General features: G+C 45.6%; 2 protein-coding genes across 3 annotated transcripts in view; one reads left to right on the top strand and one right to left on the bottom strand.

The window, feature by feature from the left end:
* Positions 1 to 7,334, top strand: part of rasgrp4 (RAS guanyl releasing protein 4) — a 161,951-nt gene extending 154,617 nt beyond the window's left edge. Inside the window, exons 16-17 of the mRNA XM_060855886.1 lie at positions 1,480 to 1,784; positions 2,813 to 7,334. Of these exons, the coding sequence (XP_060711869.1) occupies positions 1,480 to 1,784; positions 2,813 to 3,004 (497 nt within the window). The 3' untranslated portion in view covers positions 3,005 to 7,334. The remainder of the gene's footprint in view (positions 1 to 1,479; positions 1,785 to 2,812) is intronic.
* A 1,350-nt stretch (positions 7,335 to 8,684) lies between these two features.
* LOC132836758 (protein FAM98A-like) overlaps positions 8,685 to 22,815 on the bottom strand; it is a 48,381-nt gene continuing 34,250 nt past the window's right edge. For both annotated transcript variants that reach the window (XM_060856200.1, XM_060856201.1), the window contains 2 exons: positions 11,759 to 11,926; positions 8,685 to 10,374 (listed from right to left, as the gene is read on the bottom strand). In XM_060856200.1, the coding sequence (XP_060712183.1) occupies positions 10,231 to 10,374; positions 11,759 to 11,926 (312 nt within the window). In that variant the 3' untranslated portion in view covers positions 8,685 to 10,230. The remainder of the gene's footprint in view (positions 10,375 to 11,758; positions 11,927 to 22,815) is intronic.

Genomic DNA, 22,815 nt, shown 5'->3' with positions numbered 1-22,815 from the left:
AATGCGGCGACCAGAACTGTACGTAATACTCCAAATGCGGCCGCACTAGAGTTTTGTACAGCTGCAGCATGACCTCATGGCTCTGAAACTCGATCCCTCTACCAATAAAAGCTAATACGCTGTATGCTTTCTTAACAATCCTACCAACCTAGGTGGCAACTTTCAAGGATCTACATACCTGGATACCGAGATCTCTCTGCTCATCTACACTACCAAGAATCTTACCATTAGCCCAGTACTCTGTATTTCTGTTACTCCTTCCAAAATGAATCATCTCACACTTGTCCGCATTAAACTCCATTTGCCACCTCTCAGCCCAGCTCTGCAGCTTATCTATGTCTCTCTGTAACCTACAACATCCTTTGACACTATCCACAACTCCACCGACTTTAGTGTCATCCACAAATTTACTAACCCATCCTTCTATGCCCTCATCCAGGTCATTTATAAAAATGACAAACAGCAGTGGACCCAAAATGGATCTTTGCGGTACATCACTAGGAGCTGAACTCCAGGATGAATATTTCCCATCAACCACCTGTCTTCTTTCAGCTAGCCAATTTCTGATCCAAACTGCAATTCCATGCCTCTGTATTTTGTGTAATAGCCTACCGTGGGGAACCTTATCAAACACCTTACTGAAATCTATATACACATCAACTGCTTTACCCTCACCCTCCTGTTTAGTCAGCTTCTCAAAGAACTCAATAAAGTTTGTGAGTCATGACCTACCCTTCACAAAACCATATTGACTATCCCTAATCAACCTATTGATGAAAATATAGGAGCACAATTAGGCCCTTCGGCCCATCGAGGCTGCATTGCCATTCGATATGTTTCTCAACCCCATTCTCCTGCCTTTCCCCATAACCCTCGATCCCCTTACTCATCAAGAACCTATCCAGCTCTGTCTTAATGACACTCAATGACTTGGCCTCCACAGCTCACTGCAGCAATGAGTTGCACAGAGTCACCACCCTCCAGTTGAAGAAATTCCTTCACATTTCAGTCCTAAAGGGGCATCCCTTCTCTCTAAGGCTGTGCCCTAGTCTCTCCTGCTGGTGAAAACATCTCCACACCCACTCTATCCCGGTCTCTCGGTCATCTGTAAGTTTCAATCAAGTTCCCCCTCCCCCCGTCACATCCTTGAATTCCAGTTCTCAACTGCACCTCACACAGCAAGTCCTTCATCCCTGGGATCATTTTGTAAACCTCCTCGGGACCCCCTCAAAGTTCCTTGGGTACCGGGTGCCAAGACTGCTCACGATATTCCTGAGAGTGAGTGTTTTAAATAGACGTTAAATTCTCGAATTGTCCCTCTTGTATTCCTAATCCAGTCAGGAAGTATTCAGTGCCATGATTTCGAATCAACTTTTAATTCTGAGCTTGTGAGGTTAAGTTAGAAACAGGACAATGTGCTACTTACAGCAATGGCTAACAAGAGTTGAATTCCTGTGTCCCCCCACCCCATCCCTACAGGTAATGAAGACGATATATTCACGTACACGCAGAATGACAGTGCCGAGCACGGTGACGATAGGAAGGACCATACCATTGTCGTAATGGGTCACTTGAACCAGAAGATCTCTGTGCGAATACAGCCTGCCGTGGCCGACAAGTCGGTACAGACTGAGCCGGACAAACTGGGCGGGGAGCAGGGCACCAGGGTGCTGGCGGACGGCTCCAAACCCCAGCAGCCTCACCCTGGCAGGAGGCAGAAGGCTGGCAGTGAGGAGGTGGCAGACTGTGAACACTGGGTACAGAGACTGCAGGAGGTACAGAAGGTGAGGTGGATGGGAGTCACTAAGGCCATGGGGGGAGGGAAGGGGGGGGGGAGTACGACGGCAACCAGGATGGATCCCTCTTCCAACCATATTCCCAAACTCAACTAGTCCCACGCCTGCCTGCTCCTGGCCCCATATCCCTCCAAACCTTGCCCACTCAATCACTTACCCAAATGTCTTTTAAATGTTGTAACTAGGCCCGCATTCACCATTTCTCTGGAAGTTCATTCCACAAACGCACCACCCTCTGTGTGAAAACGTTACAGCTTCGGTCCCTTTTGAATCTTTCCCCTCTCACACCAGCCCTACCCCCTAAAGTTTGGAACTCCCCTCCCCCCCCCCTCCCCACCCCGGGTGAGAAACCATGGCAATACACCTTACCCACGTCCATAGTGAATCACTTCCAGATCTAGTTATTACTCTGCAATCTGAGAACCCATCAGCGACCAACCTGTCCCCCCTTTTCAGAGCACCAGGCCCTGGGTCTCTGGCTCACTAGCCCAGGTCTCTGGGTCACTACCCCCGATCTCTGGGTTATTAGGCCCCGGTCTCTGGGTCACAAGCCAGCACGGTGGCACAGTGGTTAGCACTGCTGCCTCACAGCGCCAGAGACCCGGGTTTAATTCCCACCTCAGGCGACTGACTGTGTGGAGTTTGCACGTTCTCCCCGTGTCTGCGTGGGTTTCCTCCGGGTGCTCCAGTTTCCTCCCACAGTCCAAAGATGTGCAGACCAGGTGAATTGGCCATGCTAAATTGCCCGTAGTGTTAGGTAAAGGGGTAAATGTAGGGGTATGGGTGGGTTGCACTTCGGTGTGGACTTGTTGGGCCGACGGGCCTGTTTCCACACTGTAAGTAATCTAGTCTCTGGCTTATTAAGCCCCAGGCACTGGGTCACTAGCCCCGATCTCTGGGTCACTTGCCAGTTTGGAAACTTCCTCCCAGTCCCAGTCCGTGTGCGCTCTGACTTTGAGTCTACACCGCTCACCTGGCTGTCTTCTGACCCTCGATGTTTTCTGACCCCATTGCAGCAAAGGAACCAGCTGGCCGTGGAGAACAGCGAGCTTCACAAGCTGAAGGCCGGGCTGGAGGCCGAGAACAGCAGCCTGCAGGATCGCCTATGTGCCTTGCAGCAACAACTGGACGCTCTCAGGCAGCCCACGGTTACCCTCATCCTGGAACAAATGGACAACCTCCAGGTGGAGCGTGACTCCAAAATCTGAACCTCCATCATCGCCCCGTTATGTCTGGGGGGGGAACACGGAGGACGGGAGGCAGTATCGTTTAAACTATAAACGTACTGACACTTTTGGTTTTACTTCGCATCTCAGAGCGTTACCTCAGAGAACAGACTGAAGCGAATCCGGCCTCCTCCCCCAGCCACCCCTGCTTGGCAGGCAGGCAGTCAGATGGGGAGAAACAGGCAGGCTCTCTTTCGCGCTAGGCCTCAGTGAGGGCCCTGAGTACTTTCAGCTCATGCCTCAGAGGGAACATGGTCAACCCCCATTCCCACCTGCTCCTCCTCTCTCTCTCTCTGCTACAACAACAACCTGCCAGAATTTTACTCCAGATGGCGCCCACCCAACACCCTCCTGCTGCATCGCCGTAAACTGGAGACACAGCGTGTCTCTCTCTTTGCCATCCCACAGGCGGAACTGAGATTTCATGGAGGTCCTTTCGATGGGTGACATCCATCCTTCAGACACTCAGGACTCGAAGCTTTGACCTTGGGCCCCAGTCTCCGATGGAAATGGGCCTTGAGCCAACATCGAACCAAACTCCGAAGTTGGGCAGGATTGCTTCCGGCTCTGACCGCCCGATATGTCACTGGTGACCCGGTCTAGCAAGTTGGCATTTTCCAGATGGACTGGATCCCAATCTTCACCTCCCCCGCCACCCTCACTCCCATTCGAATGTGTCGGAGAACCAGCCGGGATTGTGATGAATGTAGGATTGCGTTTGAGTGGCCTACTCGTGATCCGATATTTTGTTGAATCCGCCGGGTCGGGGGTGGGGAGCCAGGGAGCAACTCCAGGCAAAATGGCCGCTCGCGGTGAGTGCCACAAGGCTGGTGGCCGTTGAGGGGACCTTGCTGTCGATTCTGAACCCTGTCCCGTGCCAGATGGATGTCTGATTTATTTATTTTTTTCTTTTTTTATCCCCCCAGCACCCATGTTGTGTGTCTGAGACACAGGGTGCATGAATCTTTATTCAAATTTCCACCACCAGGAAGAAAGGAAACACCCGAGTGGCCAGTGACAAGCTGTGCCCTTCACATCAAAGGGCAACGCTGTGTGATCAAACAGTGAAGGGGAGGGAAGGGGCTAAATCAAAATAGAGTTGGAGGGGGAAATAATGCACTCCACTCCCTGTGGCACCCACCTCTCCCTGAACAACTCCAGGGTGTTGGTGGACACCACGTGCTCCTTCTCCAGAGACACCCGGGCTCTAACGTATGGACGTCTGATTTTCCCAAACCTTCCCGCCCCACTCCCACTCGTATTGGGGTCAGCTCTGCCTGTCTGGGTTAGCCAGTGCAGCTGAGGCCTTTCCGTTGCCAGGAGCAACGGCCCCGCGGTTTAGGCCTGTGGTTATATCCAGCAGGAGCGAGCTGTCTGCCCCCCCTCCCGCCATTTCTAAACCTGGTCACCGAGGTCGAAAACCACTGACAGGATTCAAGCGACAGTGAAGTGACGAATAAACTCACCGACTGAAACGGATTCCAACCCTTCCATCGACAGGATTTCCTCAGGTCTGGAATTAAAACGTCGGTGCTGCCTCATTAGCAAGTGAAGGGGCAGGTTTGTTCAGTAACACAAGTGAGGCTTTTGGAACCTGTGTAGAAGCACTTTGAGAAGACTTTAGCGCCGAATCTGTGCCTTGACCCTCTCGCGCACTTACTCGTCATTTTGTCACCGAAACTAGGTTTACCTGAGACTTCAGGCCATTTCCCCTTGATGTCTCCGTTCAGTGCTGAGGGAGTGCTTCACTACCAGAGGCAATGTTTACTGCACCCAGGGGGACAATGAGCTGCCCACTCAACTAAAAAGAGCTCTTTGTCACATTGTCACCGCACAGTGTGGGTTGTCCAACGTTCATACCTCAACCGACCGAAACCAAACCGATTGGCCCCGTCGGCGTGTGGGATTTTGCTTTGTCCTGGTCGGAGGAGAGGGGGTGCAAGAGACCCCATCCGCATCCCGCTGAGATAACCACCGGTCGCCATAACGATCTCGCTCGGCGTCAAACGTAACTGTGTGCAGTTACCAGACTTGAAAGAATCGGGAGGAGTGTGTGTTTAATTTGCACCGAGTGTGAATTCTTGCCAGCTGAGAGTTAGGCCTCATTGAGTGACTAGGCCTCAACTGCAGCCTTACTGTTTGCATCAAGATAAAAGGGCAGTTTTGCCAACATCTTTGAACCTTTGTTTTGCCCCCACTTATCCTTTTGGAAACAACGGGAATTGCTGAGTATTGTTTCATCTACTCAGGATCGAGGGTGGCTCAGTGGTTAGCACTGCTGCCTCAGTCACAGGTTCAATTCCAGCCTCGGGTGACCATCTGTGTGGAGTTTGTATATTCTGCCCGTGTCTGCGTGGGTTTCCTCCCACAGTCCAAAGACGTGCAGGCTGGGGTGCTAAATTGTCCCCTAGTGTTAGATGCATTAGTCAGAGGGAGGTGGGTCTGGGTGGGTTGCTCTTCAGAGGGTTGGCATGAGCTTGTTGGGCTGAAGAGCCTGTTCCCACGCTTTGGGAATCTAATCTAAAGCTTATAGCCGTGATGTCTCACTGTTGTGAGATAGAGGTGGCTCAAAGATTAAGTATGATTTGCCCTCACCCTTTTTACCCAGAATGCCCTTCATAGTATCAAACAGCACAGGAATAGACCCCTCGCCCCAACCAGTCCACGTCGACCACAATCCCAAACTGAATTAGTCCCATTTGCCTGCTCCTGGCCCATATCCCTCCAAATCTTTTCAAGGACTTCCCAGAATGTCTTTTAAATGTTGTAACTGTGCCCTCATCCACCACATCCTCAGGAAATTCATTCCAAACGCGAACCACCCTCTGTGTAAAGTCAGGGGACTTGAATGTGAAAATCCAGTCTGACATTCGCAATGTAAAATGGGACTGTCCAATAAACACCGGCCAAGCCAGCGGCACCCACATCTCATGAGTGAATGACAAACAAATCAGCAGAATTCTCTTCACAAGGCAGCACTGGAGGCTGTGTCATTGACTATATTCATTGCCGTGTTAGATTGACAAAAGAGTCAAGGGTTACAGGGCAAGGGTCAGATGGCAAAGTGGGGCTGAGATTGTAGCCGGCCTATCCCTGATCCGATCAAATGGCTCGGCAGGCTCAAAGGGGACGAATGGCCTACTCCTGAGGTTTGTGAAACACTGATACACTGTGATAAGGCGCTATAGCAACACCCACTGTGGTCGCTGCTGAAAGTGGGGGAGACCCCCACCCACCCGAGCCCTACAGTATGCCTCTCTGCTTCCACCTCTGCCCACCCCCTCCCCCCCCCCCCACCCCAGTCTGCACTCAGTCAGACATCACCTTAGTCACCTGATCGATATCTCTCCCCTTCCCTCTCTCCAGTGGGGATCACTCCACGCCCCCTCCATCACACTCGGGGACCAACAAATGAGGAATTCCCGAAGCTATCCGGGAAAAGCGCTGCTCCACGTTGGACAGAATCGGGAATCAATCCACATGCTGAAGCCAGCTTTAAGATTAGATTAGATTCCCAACAGTGTGGCACAGGGAGATAGATTCCTGATGAACGAGGGGGCAAAAGATTACGAGAAGGAATGTAGAGTTGAGGTTAAAATCAGATCAGCCACAATCCTATTGAATGGGGAAGCAGGCTTGAAGGGCTGAGTGGCCTTCTCTTGGCTTGGATGCTTTTAAATAGGGTTTGCCAACTGTTTAGGCTGTGGCTCGGGGAAAGACTGGCTGGTGACTGACAGGAAAGGAAAGGTTTACAGAGCATCTTATCGGGAGAAAGAGAGAGAGAGGGAGAGAGAGAGAGGGAGAGATCGAGGGGAAGCAGCAGCAGCAGAACAGGTTCAGTAGCTGATGGGAAAATAAAATGATATCCACAATAACAGACACAACAACTGAGTTTGCACAAAGTACTCATTGCACACGTAAACATACCCTGGCTGCACCTCTCCCAACACGTTAACAAGAATTCTCTCTCCTCACCCCCATCAGCCACCCTCCTCTCAGATTCACACCGGCCTCGGGATGGTGCAAAGCACCGTGTAAATGCAAGCTTTTGTTGGCTTGCCACGTTTGTTGGCGCTTCCTCCTCCCACAATTCTCAGGACCCGAAGGATTTGGATCGGCTATCGCACGCAAGGTTCGATTGCCAGCAAGCAAGAACAGGCCCCCTTCGCTCCAAGCAGCAGAGGCAGGGGTACGCAAAAGTGGTGGGACGTAGCCTCACCTGTCGTTGATGTAAATGTGTACATAATGTATTTAAATATTGATGTGCGAGGGCGAGGGGGAAGTTGCTGTGAAATCCTAAAAGCTGTTGACACGTTCCTAGTAAATTCTGAACAAGAAAACACCTCTCAATCGTCTGCTGTCAGAAATGCTGGGCAGAGGCCAGTCCAAATGCGATAAGACTCAGGAGAATGAACAAGCGTGTGCGTACGCGTGTGTGTCTGAGTGTGTGTGTGCACATTTACATGTGAGCTCTTGGATTTACCCATGGGGCGTCCGATGTGGATTCAATTATTGCTGACACAGATGGTCAACGAGTTTCGAGAAGATTTGAGGCTCTGGATGCAAGTTAGCTCGCTGAGCTGGAAGGTTAGTTTTCAGGTGTTTCGTCAGCGTACTAGGTAACATCATCAGAGAGCCTCAGGTGAAGCGTTGGTTTTCTGACAGAGGGTCAACAAAATTATAAAAAACAGGGGTACTCAGGAATGAAGGTGCTGGAGACTGGTCCAAAGGAATTCTACACAATGCAGACCGTCACGTGCAATTCTGATCTTCCTATCGGAAGGATGTTGTGAAACTTGAAAGGGTTCAGAAAAGATTTACAAGGATGTTGCCAGGGTTGGAGGATTTCAGCTACAGGGAGAGGCTGAACAGGCTGGGGCTGTTTTCCCTGGAGCGTCGGAGGCTGAGGGGTGACTTTATAGAGATTTACAAAATTATCAGGGGCATGGATAGGGTAAATAGACAAAGTCTTTTCCCTGGGGTGGGCGAGTCCAGAACTAGAGGGCATAGATTTAGGGTGAGAGGGGAGAGATATAAAAGAGGCCTAAGGGGCAACTTTTTCACACAGAGGGTGGTATGTGTATGGAATGAGCTGCCAGAGGATGTGGTGGGGGCTGTTACAATTACAACATTTAAGAGGCATTTGGATGGGTATATGAATAGGAAGGGTTTGGAGGGATATGGGCCAGGTGCTGGCAGGTGGGATTAGATTGGGTTGGGATATCTGGTCGGCATGGACAGGTTGGACCGAAGGGTCTGTTTCCGTGCTGTACATCTCTATGACTCTAAGACCAGTACGTCTCAATACATTAGCTTTTGCTTTTTTTAAAAAATCTCTTACCACCACCAGTAAAATTAGACCAGCTTTTAATTCCAAATTATTATGGAATTCAAATGGCATCATGTGCCTGTCCTCGAAAGAGAGTGGATACAGGATCTTTAAAACATTTTGAAGGCAGAGGGAGATAGATTCCTGATGAGCGAGGGGGTGAGAGATGACCCAGGGATACGTAGAGTTGAGGTTAAAATCAGATCAGCCCTGATCTCATTGAAGGGAAAGGGGGGAGCAGGTTCGAGGGGCCAAATGGCCTACTATAGTCCTTGTGTGTAAACCCACATGAGAAGTGTCTCTCAGGAAAGAAACAAATCTGACAGACACAACAAGGGAACAATTTGGTTTTATATTTGTTTTTAAAAAGAAATTTGTCCCGGCATCCAAAATCAAAAGCAGTCAACTCGAGGGGAGCAAATAAAAACACACAGAAAGCAAATATTAATTCAGAATTCTCACAGAAACTTTGCAAATGTTGCCCTCTGCAATAAGGTGCCAGTAACTGCACCAGCTGAACTGAAGCCATGGCACTGGGTCGCAGGACATTCACTGGCACCTGGGCACACAGTTACCCAAGAGGGCAACGCGCCTTCTTTCTCTGGGCGTGACCAGACCCCATTCGCCCCTGCACCGATTCCCTTCCTTGTCAAAGACAAAGTGGATATAAGAACAAAACAAAAGAACCCATAGGTCACTTCCAAAACACGTTGGCAAGATAAAAAGCAATAAATCACTCGGTAATCCAAAATTTGACAAAAATAAAATCAGTGCCTTTTCCCCACATGTTATAAATTGTTATTCCTCTTTGCGATTTGACATTCTTGCAGTTGTGTCCTGATGAGTGCAACAGGAAACGCTTCCACATCTTTTTTCCAGCAATGTTGAAGATTTAAACAAAATTATTTTTCCCGAGAATACAGAGAAAGGAGGGTCTGTGACAAAGGCTGACAGTTAACTCGGAAAGGTGCTGAACAGACAGCCCTGGGTAAAATCCCTGCTCTCTGTCCAAATCGACATCGAAATGGGTGGCTCTAATAGTGTGACCAGGTGACGCAGTATTTCCGAGCTCTCTATACGCCACATTTCGAAGCACTTGTTGGTCACTTGTATTCGAGAAGGGTTTGAGATTTCTCTCTCACACAGTGAGCCAAGCGCAAAGATGGTTTAACAATACAGAATGGATTCACACAGCTCTTCCCTCAACCTCCTACTATCAGAGGGTCTCAAATGCCCAGCACATATTTAATTGCTCAATCATGGTACCCAACATTACAGTGGCTTAATCTTAAATTATACCGACCTCCCATCATCAGTCCAGAACACACACATTCACAGACATGTTTTCTCTTTCTCACATACTCATTCTCACACACAGACTTGCGCGCTCTCTCACACAGACTCTTTCTCACGCACACAAGTACTGACACAAAATCACACTGATACACACACACAGACACACACACACACACACACACACTCTCTCACACGTACAAAAAGATTCTCTCCCCCAGATACAAACACACACACGCACGCGCACTCACACATACGAAGACACACACACACATACAAAGACTCTCTCTCACACATACAAACACACGCGCGCGCGCACACACACACACGTACAAACAGACTCTCTCACACATACAAACACACACATACGTACAAACAGACTCTCACTCACACATACAAACACACACACGCACACTCACACACACCAACACACGCGCACACACTCTCATTCTCTCTCACCCCAGTCCAAGAAGCTCCAGGTCCTAACTCTACATAGCCACTTCAGGATTTTCACATCCAGGCCCCGGGGGAAGTGATTCCTCCAGCGGTCTTCAGAGGGTGAAGAGGATCGGCTCCTGGTTTAGCTTCATTTGTGCTTCCGCCCTTTGCCCCTCCATTTCTGTTTGCGCCCACCAGCGCTGCCACCTCTCCGTCGGTCCTCCCAAGAGGGCATGGGTGCCTCAATCTCACCGGGTCTCCCTCCCCGATCTGGCACAGGCCCCATCAGAACCTGAGTAACCAAAGACACGTGCTCAGGAACGGTATCAATGCTCAAACCCCACCCCCGGGGTTGAATAAACGTGACCCCAGTTACCAAACAGGCACTAGCGCCTTGCCAGCCTTGCCCTGCTCCTGGTCATTGGTCAGTATTTCACCTTCCTCTCCTGGTACTGCCTCCTCCACCTCCCTGCTGGTATCCACCTCTAAGATTATAAGACATAAGAGCCAAGGTAAGCCATTCAGCCCATTGACCTGTGCTGGGACTAAATGAGATACTGACTGATCTGTTCATCCTCAATTCAGAGCACAATGGGTCAATGGGCTGAGAAGTGGCAGATGGAGTTTAATTCAGATAAATACGAGGTGCTGCATTCTGGAAAAGCAAATTTTAGCAGGACTTATATACACTTAATGGTAAGGTCCTAGGGAGTGTTGCTGAACAAAGAGACCTTGGAGTGTAGGTTCATAGCTCCTTGAAAGTGGAGTCACAGGTAGATAGCATAGTGAAGGCAGCGTTTGGTATGCTTTCCTTTATTGGTCAGAGTATTGAGTACAGGAGTTGGGAGGTCATGTTGCGGCTGTACAGGACATTGGTTAGGCCACTGTTGGAATATTGCGTGCAATTTCGGTCTCTTTCCTATCGGAAAGATGTTGTGAAACTTGAAAGGGTTCTGAAAAGATTTACAAGGATGTTGCCAGGGTTGGAGGATCTGAGCTACAGGGAGAGACTGAACAGGCTGGGGCTGTTTTCCCTGGAGTGTCAGAGGCTGAGGGGTGACCTTAGAGGTTTACAAAATTATGAGGGGCATGGATAGGATAAATAGACAAAGTCTTTTCCCTGGGGTCGGGGAGTTCAGAACTAGAGGGCATAGGTTTAGGGTGAGAGGGGAAAGATTTGAAAGAGATCGGAGGGGCAACTTTTTCACACAGAGGGTGGGAAGTGTATGGAATGAGCTGCCAGAGGATGTGGTGGAGGCTGGTACAACTGCAACATTTAAAAGGCACCTAAATGGGTTTATGAGTAGGAAGGAATCAGAGAGATATAGGCCAAGTGCTGGCAGGTGGGATTAAGTTAATTTAGGATATCTGGTCAGCATGGACGAGTTGGACCGAAGGGTCTGTTTCCATGCTATAGATCTCTATAACTCCACTTTCCAGCCTTTTCTCTCGACTCCCCATCTGATTTAAAATCTCTGTCTAAGCCTTGAATATTTACTTCACAACCCAGCCTCAACAGTCCTGTCAGGTAAACGATGCTCCTCTTCCCTCTCCCCCCCCGTTCCTTGTTGATCACCATCTCCCTCCATATTCCCTGCTGGTATCCACCTCCCCCAATATTCCCTGCTGGTATTGCCCCCCCCATTCCCTGCTGGTATCCACCTCCCTCCAATTACCTTGTTGACGGGGCAGGCCGTTCGCTCCCGGCTGCTTTCGCTGGTGGTCTTGGTGATGACAGACAGGTCCTCGCGAGCAGACAGCAAGTGGGCCAGAGTTATACTGCTCCTGGCGCTCAGGGCCTCTCTCAGAGGCTGGTACAGCTGCCGCATCACAGCTCCGTGTTGCTGAAACACAGGGGCGAAAGAAAATAAACACCCTTCAGCTGGAAACAACCGGAGACAGAAGGAACATGGCGGAGGCTGCTATGACAACGAGGCCTGTCCCACTCCCTCGACAGGACATGGTGACATCCTGCCTGCTCACTGTTCATTTGGAAACAGCACATGCTCTGTTCATGGACAGTTTCACTGGAAGGTCCACAACCCGATTGTTAGATCAAAAATAAATCGCCCCCCCCACCAACCCCGCAAACCCGTTCTTTCTAGCTCCTCCCACCTACCGACCTCAAACTCAGTGTACCGCCTGGGCCTGGTTTCCCAAAACACCGTCACAGCCAATCACGTCCCCTTGAAGCGCCCTCTCAGTCACAAGATGGGAAGCGCGGCAAGTGACATGCACAGCAAGATCCCACAACCAGCCATTCCCCCTTTACCAGGAGATTGGCCGCTTTAGAGGTGTCGCTGATCGGTCACGTGTCTTGTGACATCCACCCTCCGCCCCACAATCTTCATCTAAACTCCAACCACCAGCAACCCCCCACCCCTACTCAAAGGGTACATGGGAGCTTGGCCTTTAACCCCATCTGACTGGGGCAGCAGGCTCTGGAGTTCATGTCACTAGGGGGGATGCAACTTGAACCCACAACCTTCAGCTCCAGAGGTGAGGGCACCACCTCATGGAGCCACCAAGGTCTGCATTCCCCAATCACAGAATCCAGACAGTGTGGGAGCAGGCCATTCAGCCTACTGAGTTCACACTGCCCTTCCGAAGAGTATCACACCCAGATTCACCCTCCTACCCCATATCCCTGTAACCCTGCATTCCTCATGGCTAACCCACCTAACCTACACATCCCTGGACACTATGGAGCAATGTAGCATGGCCAATCCACACTAACCTCCACATCTTTGGAATACGGGAGGAAATCAGAGCACCCGGAGGAAGCCCACGCAGCACATTAAATCAAACCCAGCTCCCTGGCGCTGTGAGGCAACAGCGCTAACCACTGAGCCACTGTGCTCAATTGCCCCTTAGTGTCTAGGGATGTGTAAGGTGGGTTAGCCATGGAAAATGAAGGGTGGGTCTGGGTAGGATGGTCTGTGGTGGGTCGGTGTGGACTCAATGGGCTGAATGGCCGGCAACCACACTGTAGGGATTCTACAATTCTATGTGACAATCTTAACAAGTACCACTGGCTAAAGGAGGGAAAATATTCTCAAATTACTGAGAGGTCTGGACAGGGTGGATGCAGATGTGGAGAGGGCATTTCCACTTGGCGGTACAGAACCAGGGGTCACTGTTTAAACATCAGGGCTCGCTCATTTCAAACAGAGACAAGGCAAACTTTTGTTTCCCCCTTGAGAAGATGGGAAGTCTTCGGGACGCTCTCTCTCCCCGTTAAGTGGAATACGTTCTGCACTCTCACTCTCTCTGTTAAATAGAACACTTTCTGCACTCTCTCTCTCTATTAAATGGAACACTTTCTGCACTCTCTCTCTCTATTAAATGGAACACTTTCTGCACTCTCTCTCTCTCTCCATTAAATGGAACACTTTCTGCACTCTCTATTAAAAAGAACACTTTCTGCACTCTCTCTCTCTATTAAATGGAACACTTTCTGCACTCTCTCTCTCTATTAAATGGAACACTTTCTGCACTCTCTCTCTCTCTCCATTAAATGGAACACTTTCTGCACTCTCTATTAAAAAGAACACTTTCTGCACTCTCTCTCTCTATTAAATGGAACACTTTCTGCACTCTCTCTCTCTCTCTATTAAATGGAACACTTTCTGCACTCTCTCTCTCCGTCAAATGGAACACTTTCTGCACTCTCTCTCTCTCTATTAAATGAAACACTTTCTGCACTTTCTGCACTCTCTATTAAATGAAACACTTTCTGCACTCTCTATTAAATGAAACACTTTCTGCACTCTCTATTAAATGAAACACTTTCTGCACTCTCTCTCTCTCTCTCCATTAAATGGAACACTTTCTGCACTCTCTCTCTCTCCATTAAATGGAACACTTTCTGCACTCTCTCTCTCTCTCTCTCCATTAAATGGAACACTTTCTGCACTCTCTCTCTCTCTCTCTCTATTAAATGGAACACTTTCTGCACTCTCTCTCTCTCTCTCCGTCAAATGGAACACTTTCTGCACTCTCTCTCTCTCTATTAAATGGAACACTTTCTGCACTCTCTCTCTCCCTGTTAAATGAAACACTTTCTGCACTTTCTGCACTCTCTATTAAATGAAACACTTTCTGCACTCTCTATTAAATGGAACACTTTCTGCACTCTCTATTAAATGGAACACTTTCTGCACTCTCTCTCTCTCCCTCCATTAAATGGAACACTTTCTGCACTCTCTATTAAATGGAACACTTTCTGCACTCTCTCTCTCTCTCCATTAAATGGAACACTTTCTGCACTCTCTCTCTCTCTCTCCGTCAAATGGAACACTTTCTGCACTCTCTCTCTCTCTATTAAATGGAACACTTTCTGCACTCTCTATTAAATGAAACACTTTCTGCACTCTCTATTAAATGAAACACTTTCTGCACTCTCTATTAAATGAAACACTTTCTGCACTCTCTATTAAATGAAACACTTTCTGCACTCTCTCCCTCTCCGTTAAATGGAACACTTTCTGCACTGTCTCCCTCTCCGTTAAATGGAACACTTTCTGCACTCTCTATTAAATGAAACACTTTCAGCACTCTCGCCCTCTCCGTTAAATGGAACACTTTCTGCACTCTCTATTAAATGGAACACTTTCTGCACTCTCTATTAAATGAAACACTTTCAGCACTCTCGCCCTCTCCGTTAAATGGAACACTTTCTGCACTCTCTATTAAATGGAACACTTTCTGCACTCTCTATTAAATGAAACACTTTCTGCACTCTCTCTCTCTCCGTTAAATGGAACACTTTCTGCACTCTCACCCTCTCCGTTAAATGGAACACTTTCTGCACTCTCTATTAAATGGAACACTTTCTGCACTCTCTCCCTCTCTATTAAATGGAACACTTTCTGCACTCTCTCCCTCTCCGTTAAATGGAACACTTTCTGCACTCTCTATTAAATGAAACACTTTCTGCACTCTCGCCCTCTCCGTTAAATGGAACACTTTCTGCACTCTCTCTCCCTCCGTTAAATGGAACACTTTCTGCACTCTCTATTAAATGGAACACTTTCTGCGCTCTCTATTAAATGGAACACTTTCTGCGCTCTCTCTCTCTCTCCGTTAAATGGAACACTTTCTGCACTCTCTCTCTCCCTGTTAAATGGAACACTTTCTGCACTCTCTCCCTCTCCGTTAAATGAAACACTTTCTGCACTCTCTATTAAATGAAACACTTTCTGCACTCTCTATTAAATGAAACACTTTCTGCACTCTCTATTAAATGAAACACTTTCTGCACTCTCTATTAAATGAAACACTTTCTGCACTCTCTCTCTCCCTCTCTATTAAATGGAACACTTTCTGCACTCTCTCTCTCTATTAAATGGAACATTTTCTGCACTCTCTATTAAATGAAACACTTTCTGCACTCTCTATTAAATGAAACACTTTCTGCACTCTCTATTAAATGAAACACTTTCTGCACTCTCTCTCTCTCTCTATTAAATGGAACACTTTCTGCACTCTCTCTCTCTATTAAATGGAACACTTTCTGCACTCTCTCTCTCTATTAAATGAAACACTTTCTGCACTCTCTCTCTCTCTCTATTAAATGGAACACTTTCTGCACTCTCTATTAAATGAAACACTTTCTGCACTCTCTATTAAATGAAACACTTTCTGCACTCTCTATTAAATGAAACACTTTCTGCACTCTCTCTCTCTATTAAATGGAACACTTTCTGCACTCTCCATTAAATGGAACACTTTCTGCGCTCTCTATTAAATGGAACACTTTCTGCGCTCTCTCTCTCCCTCTCCGTTAAATGAAACACTTTCTGCACTCTCTCTCTCTCTCTCCGTTAAATGAAACACTTTCTGCACTCTCTATTAAATGAAACACTTTCTGCACTCTCTATTAAATGAAACACTTTCTGCACTCTCTCTCTCCCTCTCTATTAAATGGAACACTTTCTGCACTCTCTCTCTCTCTATTAAATGAAACACTTTCTGCACTCTCTCTCTCTATTAAATGAAACACTTTCTGCACTCTCTATTAAATGAAACACTTTCTGCACTCTCTATTAAATGAAACACTTTCTGCACTCTCTATTAAATGAAACACTTTCTGCACTCTCTATTAAATGAAACACTTTCTGCACTCTCTATTAAATGAAACACTTTCTGCACTCTCTCCCTCTCCGTTAAATGGAACACTTTCTGCACTCTCTCCCTCTCCGTTAAATGGAACACTTTCTGCACTCTCTATTAAATGAAACACTTTCTGCACTCTCGCCCTCTCCGTTAAATGGAACACTTTCTGCACTCTCTATTAAATGAAACACTTTCTGCACTCTCTATTAAATGAAACACTTTCTGCACTCTCTATTAAATGAAACACTTTCTGCACTCTCTCTCTCTGTCTATTAAATGGAACACTTTCTGCACTCTCTCTCTCTATTAAATGAAACACTTTCTGCACTCTCTCTCTCTATTAAATGAAACACTTTCTGCACTCTCTATTAAATGAAACACTTTCTGCACTCTCTATTAAATGAAACACTTTCTGCACTCTCTATTAAATGAAACACTTTCTGCACTCTCTATTAAATGAAACACTTTCTGCACTCTCTATTAAATGAAACACTTTCTGCACTCTCTCCCTCTCCGTTAAATGGAACACTTTCTGCACTCTCGCCCTCTCCGTTAAATGGAACACTTTCTGCACTCTCTCTCACTCCGTTAAATGGAACACTTTCTGCACTCTCTCTCTCTATTAAATGGAACACTTTCTGCACTCTCTATTAAATGGAACACTTTCTGCGCTCTCTATTAAATGGAACACTTTCTGCGCTCTCTATTAAATGGAACACTTTCTGCGCTCTCTCTCTCTCTCCGTTAAATGGAACACTTTCTGCACTCTCTCTCTCTCCCTCTCCGTTAAATGGAACACTTTCTGCACTCTCTCGCTCTATTAAATGGAACACTTTCTGCACTCTCTATTAAATGGAACACTTTCTGCACTCTCTATTAAATGGAACACTTTCTGCACTCTCTATTAAATGGAACACTTTCTGCACTCTCTATTAAATGGAACACTTTCTGCACTCTCTATTAAATGGAACACTTTCTGCACTCTCTATTAAATGGAACACTTTCTGCACTCTCTATTAAATGGAACACTTTCTGCACTCTATTAAATGGAACACTTTCTGCACTCTCTATTAAATGAAACACTTTCTGCACTCTCTCTCTCCCTCTCTATTAAATGGAACACTTTCTGCACTCTCTCGCTCTATTAAATGGAACACTTTCTGCACTCTCTATTAAATGGAACACTTTCTGCACTCTCTATTAAATGGAACACTTTCTGCGCTCTCTATTAAATGGAACACTTTCTGCGCTCTCTATTAAATGGAACAATTTCTGCGCTCTCTCTCTCTCTCCGTTAAATGGAACACTTTCTGCACTCTCTATTAAATGGAACACTTTCTGCGCTCTCTATTAAATGGAACACTTTCTGCACTCTCTATTAAATGGAACACTTTCTGCACTCTCTATTAAATGGAACACTTTCTGCACTCTCTCCCTGTTAATGGAACACTTTCTGCACTCTCTCTCTCTCCGTTAAATGGAACACTTTCTGCACTCTCTATTAAATGGAACACTTTCTGCGCTCTCTATTAAATGGAACACTTTCTGCGCTCTCTCTCTCTCTCTCCGTTAAATGGAACACTTTCTGCACTCTCTCTCTCTCTCTCCGTTAAATGGAACACTTTCTGCACTCTCTCTCTCTCTCTCCGTTAAATGGAACACTTTCTGCACTCACTCTCTCTATTAAATGGAATACTTTCTGCACTCTCTCTCTCTCTCTCCGTTAAATGGAACACTTTCTGCACTCTCTCTCTCTATTAAATGGAACACTTTCTGCACTCTCTATTAAATGGAACACTTTCGGCACTCTCTGTCTCTATTAAATGGAACACTTTCTGCACTCTCTCTCTCCCTGTTAATGGAACACTTTCTGCACACTCTCTCTCTATTAAATGGAACACTTTCTGCACTCTCTATTAAATGGAACACTTTCTGCACTCTCTATTAAATGGAACACTTTCTGCACTCTCTCTCTCTATTAAATGGAACACTTTCTGCACTCTCTATTAAATGGAACACTTTCGGCACTCTCTGTCTCTATTAAATGGAACACTTTCTGCACTCTCTCTCTCCCTGTTAATGGAACACTTTCTGCACACTCTCTCTCTATTAAATGGAACACTTTCTGCACTCTCTATTAAATGGAACACTTTCTGCACTCTCTCTCTCTATTAAATGGAACACTTTCTGCACTCTCTCTCTATTAAATGGAACACTTTCTGCACTCTCTATTAAATGGAACACTTTCTGCACTCTCTATTAAATGGAACACTTTCTGCACTCTCTATTAAATGGAACACTTTCTGCACTCTCTCTCTCTCTCTATTAAATGGAACACTTTCTGCTCTCTCTCTTAAATGGAACACTTTCTGCACTCTCTCTTAAATGGAACACTTTCTGCACTCTCTCTTAAATGGAACACTTTCTGCACTCTCTATTAAATGGAACACTTTCTGCACTCTCTATTAAATGGAACACTTTCTGCACTCTCTCTCTCTCTCTCCGTTAAATGGAACACTTTCTGCACTCTCTCTCTCTATTAAATGGAACACTTTCTGCTCTCTCTATTAAATGGAACACTTTCTGCACTCTCTGTCTCTATTAAATGGAACACTTTCTGCACTCTCTCTCTCCCTGTTAATGGAACACTTTCTGCACACTCTCTCTCTATTAAATGGAACACTTTCTGCACTCTCTATTAAATGGAACACTTTCTGCACTCTCTATTAAATGGAACACTTTCTGCACTCTCTCTCTCTATTAAATGGAACACTTTCTGCACTCTCTCTCTCTATTAAATGGAACACTTTCTGCACTCTCTATTAAATGGAACACTTTCTGCACTCTCTATTAAATGGAACACTTTCTGCACTCTCTCTCTATTAAATGGAACACTTTCTGCACTCTCTCTCTCTATTAAATGGAACACTTTCTGCACTCTCTATTAAATGGAACACTTTCTGCACTCTCTCTATTAAATGGAACACTTTCTGCACTCTCTATTAAATGGAACACTTTCTGCACTCTCTCTCTCTGTTAAATGGAACACTTTCTGCACTCTCTATTAAATGGAACACTTTCTGCACTCTCTCTCTCTCTCCCTGTTAATGGAACACTTTCTGCACTCTCTCACTCTCCGTCAAATGGAACACTTTCTGCACTCTCTCTCTCTATTAAATGGAACACTTTCTGCTCTCTCTATTAAATGGAACACTTTCTGCACTCTCTCTCTCTATTAAATGGAACACTTTCAGCACTCTCGCCCTCTCCGTTAAATGGAACACTTTCTGCACTCTCTATTAAATGGAACACTTTCTGCACTCTCTATTAAATGAAACACTTTCAGCACTCTCGCCCTCTCCGTTAAATGGAACACTTTCTGCACTCTCTATTAAATGAAACACTTTCTGCACTCTCTCTCTCTCCGTTAAATGGAACACTTTCTGCACTCTCACCCTCTCCGTTAAATGGAACACTTTCTGCACTCTCTATTAAATGGAACACTTTCTGCACTCTCTCCCTCTCTATTAAATGGAACACTTTCTGCACTCTCTCCCTCTCCGTTAAATGGAACACTTTCTGCACTCTCTATTAAATGAAACACTTTCTGCACTCTCGCCCTCTCCGTTAAATGGAACACTTTCTGCACTCTCTCTCCCTCCGTTAAATGGAACACTTTCTGCACTCTCTATTAAATGGAACACTTTCTGCGCTCTCTATTAAATGGAACACCTTCTGCGCTCTCTCTCTCTCTCCGTTAAATGGAACACTTTCTGCACTCTCTCTCTCCCTGTTAAATGGAACACTTTCTGCACTCTCTCCCTCTCCGTTAAATGAAACACTTTCTGCACTCTCTATTAAATGAAACACTTTCTGCACTCTCTATTAAATGAAACACTTTCTGCACTCTCTATTAAATGAAACACTTTCTGCACTCTCTCTCTCCCTCTCTATTAAATGGAACACTTTCTGCACTCTCTCTCTCTATTAAATGGAACATTTTCTGCACTCTCTATTAAATGAAACACTTTCTGCACTCTCTATTAAATGAAACACTTTCTGCACTCTCTATTAAATGAAACACTTTCTGCACTCTCTCTCTCTCTCTATTAAATGGAACACTTTCTGCACTCTCTCTCTCTATTAAATGGAACACTTTCTGCACTCTCTCTCTCTATTAAATGAAACACTTTCTGCACTCTCTCTCTCTCTCTATTAAATGGAACACTTTCTGCACTCTCTATTAAATGAAACACTTTCTGCACTCTCTATTAAATGAAACACTTTCTGCACTCTCTATTAAATGAAACACTTTCTGCACTCTCTATTAAATGAAACACTTTCTGCACTCTCTCTCTCTATTAAATGGAACACTTTCTGCACTCTCCATTAAATGGAACACTTTCTGCGCTCTCTATTAAATGGAACACTTTCTGCGCTCTCTCTCTCCCTCTCCGTTAAATGAAACACTTTCTGCACTCTCTCTCTCTCTCTCCGTTAAATGAAACACTTTCTGCACTCTCTATTAAATGAAACACTTTCTGCACTCTCTATTAAATGAAACACTTTCTGCACTCTCTCTCTCCCTCTCTATTAAATGGAACACTTTCTGCACTCTCTCTCTCTCTATTAAATGAAACACTTTCTGCACTCTCTCTCTCTATTAAATGAAACACTTTCTGCACTCTCTATTAAATGAAACACTTTCTGCACTCTCTATTAAATGAAACACTTTCTGCACTCTCTATTAAATGAAACACTTTCTGCACTCTCTATTAAATGAAACACTTTCTGCACTCTCTATTAAATGAAACACTTTCTGCACTCTCTATTAAATGAAACACTTTCTGCACTCTCTCCCTCTCCGTTAAATGGAACACTTTCTGCACTCTCTCCCTCTCCGTTAAATGGAACACTTTCTGCACTCTCTATTAAATGAAACACTTTCTGCACTCTCGCCCTCTCCGTTAAATGGAACACTTTCTGCACTCTCTATTAAATGAAACACTTTCTGCACTCTCTATTAAATGAAACACTTTCTGCACTCTCTCTCTCTGTCTATTAAATGGAACACTTTCTGCACTCTCTCTCTCTATTAAATGAAACACTTTCTGCACTCTCTCTCTCTATTAAATGAAACACTTTCTGCACTCTCTATTAAATGAAACACTTTCTGCACTCTCTATTAAATGAAACACTTTCTGCACTCTCTATTAAATGAAACACTTTCTGCACTCTCTATTAAATGAAACACTTTCTGCACTCTCTCCCTCTCCGTTAAATGGAACACTTTCTGCACTCTCGCCCTCTCCGTTAAATGGAACACTTTCTGCACTCTCTCTCACTCCGTTAAATGGAACACTTTCTGCACTCTCTCTCTCTATTAAATGGAACACTTTCTGCACTCTCTATTAAATGGAACACTTTCTGCGCTCTCTATTAAATGGAACACTTTCTGCGCTCTCTCTCTCTCTCCGTTAAATGGAACACTTTCTGCACTCTCTCTCTCTCCCTCTCCGTTAAATGGAACACTTTCTGCACTCTCTCGCTCTATTAAATGGAACACTTTCTGCACTCTCTATTAAATGGAACACTTTCTGCACTCTCTATTAAATGGAACACTTTCTGCACTCTCTATTAAATGGAACACTTTCTGCACTCTCTATTAAATGGAACACTTTCTGCACTCTCTATTAAATGGAACACTTTCTGCACTCTCTATTAAATGGAACACTTTCTGCACTCTCTATTAAATGGAACACTTTCTGCACTCTATTAAATGGAACACTTTCTGCACTCTCTATTAAATGAAACACTTTCTGCACTCTCTCTCTCCCTCTCTATTAAATGGAACACTTTCTGCACTCTCTCGCTCTATTAAATGGAACACTTTCTGCACTCTCTATTAAATGGAACACTTTCTGCACTCTCTATTAAATGGAACACTTTCTGCGCTCTCTATTAAATGGAACACTTTCTGCGCTCTCTATTAAATGGAACAATTTCTGCGCTCTCTCTCTCTCTCCGTTAAATGGAACACTTTCTGCACTCTCTATTAAATGGAACACTTTCTGCGCTCTCTATTAAATGGAACACTTTCTGCACTCTCTATTAAATGGAACACTTTCTGCACTCTCTATTAAATGGAACACTTTCTGCACTCTCTCCCTGTTAATGGAACACTTTCTGCACTCTCTCTCTCTCCGTTAAATGGAACACTTTCTGCACTCTCTATTAAATGGAACACTTTCTGCGCTCTCTATTAAATGGAACACTTTCTGCGCTCTCTCTCTCTCTCTCCGTTAAATGGAACACTTTCTGCACTCTCTCTCTCTCTCTCCGTTAAATGGAACACTTTCTGCACTCTCTCTCTCTCTCTCCGTTAAATGGAACACTTTCTGCACTCACTCTCTCTATTAAATGGAACACTTTCTGCACTCTCTCTCTCTCTCTCCGTTAAATGGAACACTTTCTGCACTCTCTCTCTCTATTAAATGGAACACTTTCTGCACTCTCTATTAAATGGAACACTTTCGGCACTCTCTGTCTCTATTAAATGGAACACTTTCTGCACTCTCTCTCTCCCTGTTAATGGAACACTTTCTGCACACTCTCT

The sequence above is a fragment of the Hemiscyllium ocellatum genome, chromosome 47 (genome assembly GCF_020745735.1).
Source record: "Hemiscyllium ocellatum isolate sHemOce1 chromosome 47, sHemOce1.pat.X.cur, whole genome shotgun sequence".
Lineage (NCBI taxonomy): Eukaryota > Metazoa > Chordata > Chondrichthyes > Orectolobiformes > Hemiscylliidae > Hemiscyllium > Hemiscyllium ocellatum.
Note: the sequence above shows the minus strand (reverse complement) of the source record. Positions and strands in the feature narration are given on the sequence as shown.